Source organism: Crocuta crocuta, unplaced genomic scaffold (assembly GCF_008692635.1).
Source record: "Crocuta crocuta isolate KB4526 unplaced genomic scaffold, BGI_CrCroc_1.0 scaffold193, whole genome shotgun sequence".
In the NCBI taxonomy this organism is placed as follows: domain Eukaryota; kingdom Metazoa; phylum Chordata; class Mammalia; order Carnivora; family Hyaenidae; genus Crocuta; species Crocuta crocuta.
In genome coordinates, this window is record NW_027529624.1 from 7062008 (window position 1) to 7068047 (window position 6040).

General features: G+C 60.3%; 1 protein-coding gene across 2 annotated transcripts in view; it reads left to right on the forward strand.

Moving 5' to 3' along the window:
• Positions 1-324: 324 nt before the first annotated feature.
• GGA1 (golgi associated, gamma adaptin ear containing, ARF binding protein 1) overlaps positions 325-6040 on the forward strand; it is a 20250-nt gene continuing 14534 nt past the window's right edge. Inside the window, exons 1-3 of one of the 2 annotated variants that reach the window (XM_077762087.1) lie at positions 325-392; positions 4689-4773; positions 5830-5905. Coding sequence is in view for 1 of the 2 variants with exons in the window: in XM_077762086.1 (XP_077618212.1) it covers positions 620-662; positions 4689-4773; positions 5830-5905 (204 nt within the window). In the remaining variant the exon portion in view is untranslated. Of the gene's footprint in view, positions 393-550; positions 663-4688; positions 4774-5829; positions 5906-6040 lie in introns of those variants that run through there. The other variant, XM_077762086.1, reaches the window with a different exon arrangement.

A 6040-nucleotide genomic window follows, 5' to 3' on the forward strand; every position in this document is an offset into this window, starting at 1 on the left:
GGTTCTGCCACTTGTGTGACCTCAAACTATCTGGCTCGTAGGTTTGTTGTGGGGAGTCGATACATTAGCGCATAAAAAGTGCTTAGAACAACGCCTGGAACATCGTAATCACTCAACAAACTTTTACTTTCACACCAGCCAACGTACGACATTGCCCTTTTAAGGGACCCTCCCACTTTCCGTCTAACCGGAAGTACGCGCTCAGGGTTCCGGAAGTGACCCCAGAGCCCCTCAGAAACATGGCCGCCGAGCATTCTTCCGGAAGCGGTCACGGGCATTTTCGTGACGCAGAACGAGCTCCAGCGTCCCGTGGGGTTACCATGGTGCAGCTCTCAGCCCCCACTCCCTCCGCTTCCTCTCTCGCCTGAGCGCCGTGAACGGGAAGGCAGGCGGTGGGTCCCGCCCGCGTCGTAGACACCACCGAGGGGGAGGAGTTAGGCGAGCAGGTGACGCTCTAGGCGAGGTCGTACGAGTCTCTATGGTGCCGAGCGCTCCCCAGCGCGGCTCCCGCGCGTCAGGGCGAACGTTGCCCCTTTAATCGGCGGAGGGCGGTGCCGAGGAGGTCCCGCGAGAGCGGCGGGGGGCGGGGGGCGGTGCCGAGGCTGGGGGCCTGTGGCGGATGGAGCCCGCGATGGAGCCGGAGACTCTGGAGGCGCGAATCAGTGAGTGTCCGGGAGGGGCGCGGGCCGGACCGGAACCGGAACCGGGGGCGCAAGGCGGGCCCCTTCCCGGCGGGGGCGGGGGACGCGGCGCCCCCTCCCCACGCTCCGCCTCCGACCCAGGAGAGGCGGCGCCCCGAGTCCGTCCCTCCGACCCTGGGGCGAAGGAAGACCCCGCCAGCTGCATAGACCCCACGGTGGGATTGGGCGCCGCCCACTTCTCCGATCCTTGGGCCGCGACCCTTGGGGACGTGTGAGCTGCGCCCGCTTCTGCCTCTAGAAGCCCCGGGACGGGGACTCTGGTCCTCAAAGCCCTGAGGCCCACACTTCTCCACTGGGGAGCGGACCATTCTCTGGGGCCCGGGAGGGAGCAAGCCAGCGGCCCCCGGCGCTGCGCCTCAGCCCCAGGCGGGAGGGATCCTACTCCGTGGGCCCCAGATCGTCCAACTCAGGCTCTGCATGGCGTGATTCCCTCCTGTCCGTTTCCTACGTCTGCAGCTTCTCTCAGATTTCGCTCGTTTCCTTGCCCAGGAAGGGAGGACTCACTGGCCCATCTGATCCTCCAAGCTCTGGTCACACAGTGAGAAACCCTCAAACCTTCTAAGCTTGACAGGGTCCCATCTGAGACTACAGAAGTAACATCAAGGTCTCTGTCACCAGCCTCAGCCCAGCCCTTCCGATTCTGTACCTCCACCCAAGACTCTTCCCAGCTCTTTTGCTGACCTTCTTCCAAAGGCCCCTGAACCTCTTTCTCTGTGACTCCTCAGGCACGGGTTCCTATTACTCAGGCTTCTGAGTCCCCATACCCTCCACCTGACCTCCCTGTCCCACACTGCTGATGGCGCTTCTTGGCTCTCAGCTTTCCTACTGGACTCCCCTGGGCTAGTGACAGCGCCCTCCCAAGTCTTTCCTTGGGCCCCGTCTCTGCCAGGGCCTCAGGGAGATCTCAATCTACCTTCAGCTCAGCCCCTGGGCCCCCAGCATCCCCAGGGAGCTGCGCAGGGTGATTTGGGGTCATGGGCAGCCCTTTTTGAACCAGGCCTGAGCAGAATTGAATCCTGAGGTTGGCCCCAGAAACACCATTTCCAGGCATGTTTCAGAATCCGTCTGGCCAGTTCTGGGGGGAGGGCATGGACAGGAGGCACTGCGTGGCCATTGAGACTGTTCCAGAACGCCGTAAGTGCCCAGGTTTCAGCAGCAACTAGGGAGGACCTGGCTGACAGGTCCGGCGTATCTCAGGACTTGAGCTGAGGGTGACACAAAACCGTCTCACGTTTAGCAAAAATGGGATTTTCCGAGAGTCCAAAATGAGCCTGATCTGAGACATAGGCATCAGGACACCTGGGTTTGGCAGGAGGCTGGACTCTGATAGACTGAGGCCAGGATCGATTTCCCTCTTTCTTCCCCTTTGGGCCCCAGCAGCACTGTAAGCGCTTCTCTTGCAGTAGTTGGAGGTAAAGAGTAGCTTTTGGTAGGTGAATGACGATATTGTCACCACCATGTAGTGACAGGGTACAGTCATGCCCTATTGAGAAACACTTCCCCCTTGCCCTCTCTGGGCGTTCTCCCTTACTGCCTCTCAGGGAAAGTGCTCCCCCAACCCCTCCCCGGTAGAGGTTAAGATGGCTGGGGGTTGGGGGCCCAGGCCAGAGAGGTTGGTCGGCTCTCCATGGACCCATTGGCTCCTACTTTGAGCCAGACGCAAGGGAGAAAGCTGATGCCTCATGATGCCACTGCCTCTTCCTCCCTGGCTTCTGACTCAGGACAGTTTCTAGAACTAGCTTCTCTATCATCACTCAGACTCATGTGTCTGACATTTTTAAAAGACTTCCTGTTTTAGGGTTCCCCCCCCCCAAGGTCAGATGTCATGGAGAGGGCAAGACCTAACCCTATTCTCTCTTTCTGACTCCAGACTGGTGTTCCCCCAGCTTCTGGCCGTGCCAGGGGGCTGGGAGACCCAGTAGACAGCCCCGCTTTCCCTTGGTGGGGGGGTGACAGTTATCCCTGGGTGATCAACAGGGGCTTCCTTTCTCCCAGGGACTGGAGGGCTTTGCAGTGCTCCTGGAACAGAGACTTCTTTCCAGAAAGAAAATGCTTCATTCAGATCTCTGCTCAGCTGTACCTCCTATGAGAGCTCTTCCAGAGAGAGAAGCGCCCCCCCCCGACCCCCAAAACACTTTCTATACCTTCTTGCTTTGATTTTCCTTTTTTTTAATTTAAAAAAATTGTTTTTAATGTTTTATTTATTTCTGAGAGAGAAAGACAGAGTGCAAGCATGGGGAGGGTCAGAGAGAGAGAGAGACACAGAATCCGAATCAGGCTCCAGGCTCTGAGCTAGCTGTCAGCACAGAGTCCGACGCGGGGCTCCAACCCACGAACCGTGAGATCATGACCTGAGCCGAAGTCGGACGCTTAACCAACTGAGCCCCCAGGCACCCCCTCCTTGCTTTGATTTTCTTTATGGCACTTCACAGGAGTACACGGTATGGAGTGCGTGTGTGTGCTTATCCGAGGAGTCAGTGTTTCTTTTGCCGGGACTACGAGCTCCCGGAGGGCGGGGGTTTGGCCTTGTTCACTTCCGTGGCCCCAGCACTCAGAATGTTTATGAGTCAATATGAATTGGCTAAATGGCTGCCAGGCACTGGGATCCCGGGGCTCGGGGCCTCCCTCCACGGTGTAGGAGCACCGTAGGCAGGCGGCACACGTTGGGTCCCAGCCTCCTCTGGTCCGCAGCTCCCTCTCTGTCCACTCTCGTAGGCTCTGTTCCCTCCACACCCCCTGCTCAGTAGCAGGCTTGAGGCAGAACCGGCCAGATATCAGGGCAAAGCTCAGAGACCTGCTCTGGGGAGGTGGTGAAGAACTGACCCCNCCTTGCGTATTTTGTCATCTAAATCAGTCTGCCTTTCGCTCTAGCTTTACACGTGGGGAAACAGGTTCAGGGAAGTTCCGTGACCTACCGATTGTTTTTTCACCCAGCTTTGGGTGTCAGGGAGGTGACTGTCCGGGCTTATTTATTGCCTGCTCCTGTAGACCCCTTAGCCCTTTGCCGGCCACTACCCCCTCCTGGACTCAGACTCCCCCACATGCTGAGCCCCCCTGCCGGTTGCTGAGCCCCCCTTCATTCATTTATTTGCCAAGGAGAAATGGGCGTGTGCACCAGAGGCCGGGAGGTGGTGCCACAGCAGCCTGGGGCCCACGCTCAAGGTCAGAGCTGGGGGACAAAGAAGAGAGAGCTGATCCAGCACCGCCACCCTGGGCGGGGGCCAGAGTTAGGGAAGACTTCGCGGAGGAGGTGATACCTGAGCCTCGCTCCTTCCAAGGTCCTCCACGCTCTGCCCTGCGCTCAGTCATCCGCGTCCCTCCTCCTCACATGTGGCCCCGTTGCTGGTCCTTGGCATGCCTTCCCCAGCCTTGTGAGCTCCCGCTCTCGTGGTGCCTCTTCTGGGCAGCCTTCCTGGCCCCAGGCCCAGCTGTGTCCCCCGTGCCCACCCCCACCCCCCCTGCTCGTGGCTCCTTTGCCTCTCTCTGTCACCCTGTGTGGCGAACCTAGCTTCCCTTGGCTCACTTCCCAGCCACACGGCTCCTTGAGAGCGGAACTGTGGCTTTCCCCCCCCTTACCTCTGGATCTGGGTGTAAATTCCCGAGCATTGCGGGGATACTTTTCAGGAGCAGAACTAGAGGAGGTCCGGTCGGCCAGGTAGGTGGACAGACGGTCAGCCAGGTAGGTGGACAGACGTGCAGCTGCAGAGGCGGGCGCACTAGGGAGTGGAGGCACCGCCCCTGAGCAACATCTCCAAAAGCGGCGCTATTCAGGGAGGGGCTGCCTGCGGACAGGAGCTCGTCTGTCCCTTGACGCTGCTGAAATGTCACCGCTCAGGTCCTGAAGCTATTGGAGCAGGAGGTCAAGGGGAGCCTTTTCGCCTGCTCCGTCATCCCGGCTCCCCCTAGTGACCAACAGTGCTGCCCGAGGAGGGAGTGGGAGAGGCAGGGACCCCTTCACCAGGCCGCCATGGCCTCTCTCTCCTACAGACAGAGCCACAAGCCCCCTGAACAAGGAGCTGAACTGGGCCAGCATCAACGGCTTCTGCGAACAGCTCACCGAGGACTTTGAGGGGTAGGTGGCCCCGCCTTGCGCTCAGCTCCCCAACACCGTCTCCTCTGCACCTGTCGTGCCCACTGCAGACCCTGGCCTCGGGCAGAGGCCTCCGTGGGTTGAGACTCCACTTCCGTTCCTAATGTGATCACAGATTAATGATGGTAGTGGGCCCTTGGTACCGCCTGTGGGCCGCCCTCTAACTGAGTCCATTTTACAGGTGAAGAAGCTGAGGCCCAGGGGACTCGGGTTCCCCACAAAGGAAACAGTAGCCCTGGGCTTAATTCCACACACCTCACTGAGCCCCAGGTCTGTCAGGATGTGCTCCCTGGCCCAGAAGAGGCCAGTGGGCCCTTTGCTCCAGGAAGAATGAGAACCACCTACGTTAGGATTAGTGCTTATCTAAAATGGCCATTTTGGGGCTGTGTGCAGACGGGGACTAGACTGGCAGAGGGCTTTGGGGCGGATGTGTTAGCAGGCTCCGCAGGCGGTGAAGTAGGAGGGACACAGCCTTCCCTGCACCGCACCCCCCCCCCCACCCAGAGGCCATGCATACAGCGCGACACATGCGACCCTGAGCACGGCTGCTTGGGTGTGAATCCCGTCCCCCCACCAGCTGGGCCAGCCTCGTACGTCATGTGAGGGGCTGCCTCGTACATCATAAGCACCCAGTCCGTGTTCGCTGTCACCGCCTTTGCCGCGAAGCTGCTCTGATCTCTCTCTGCAGACTGTTCTGCGCCCCTGAAATTCCCAGGGGGCTGTGTCTGCCCTCAGTGTCACATTGTGCTCCCACATGGGACCCTTGAAGGCCATGGTCCCCTCCCCAGCTCGCGGTTCTTGGCCAAGGGGCAGAGCTCACACCTTTGGAAGGTCCCTGGCTCCTGCTCCCTGCCCACCCCTGCCCTGTCATGCCACAGCCTCCAAGCCTCTCCAGTCGGAGAAGGAGCTGGGCCTTTGCATCTACCTCACCTAAGCCACCCAGGGCTGTGGTCCCAGCAGGGGCAGGGGGTGGTGGCCCTCCCCTCGGGCGCCTCCAGCTCCAGCCCTTTGGGCCTTTGTGCTGTTCCTCCCGCCCAGGCCCCCGCTTGCCACCCGGCTGTTGGCTCACAAGATCCAGTCGCCGCAGGAGTGGGAGGCCATCCAAGCCCTGACGGTGAGAAGAGGGGGGTGCCATCCGTCCCCAGACCGCGTGGATGGCACCCAGGGAGGTCAAGGCGGAGGGTTTTTGTTTGAGAGAGTGCTTGAGCAGGGCAGTGGGACGGGGGGGGGGGGGGGGGGGGGGGGGGGG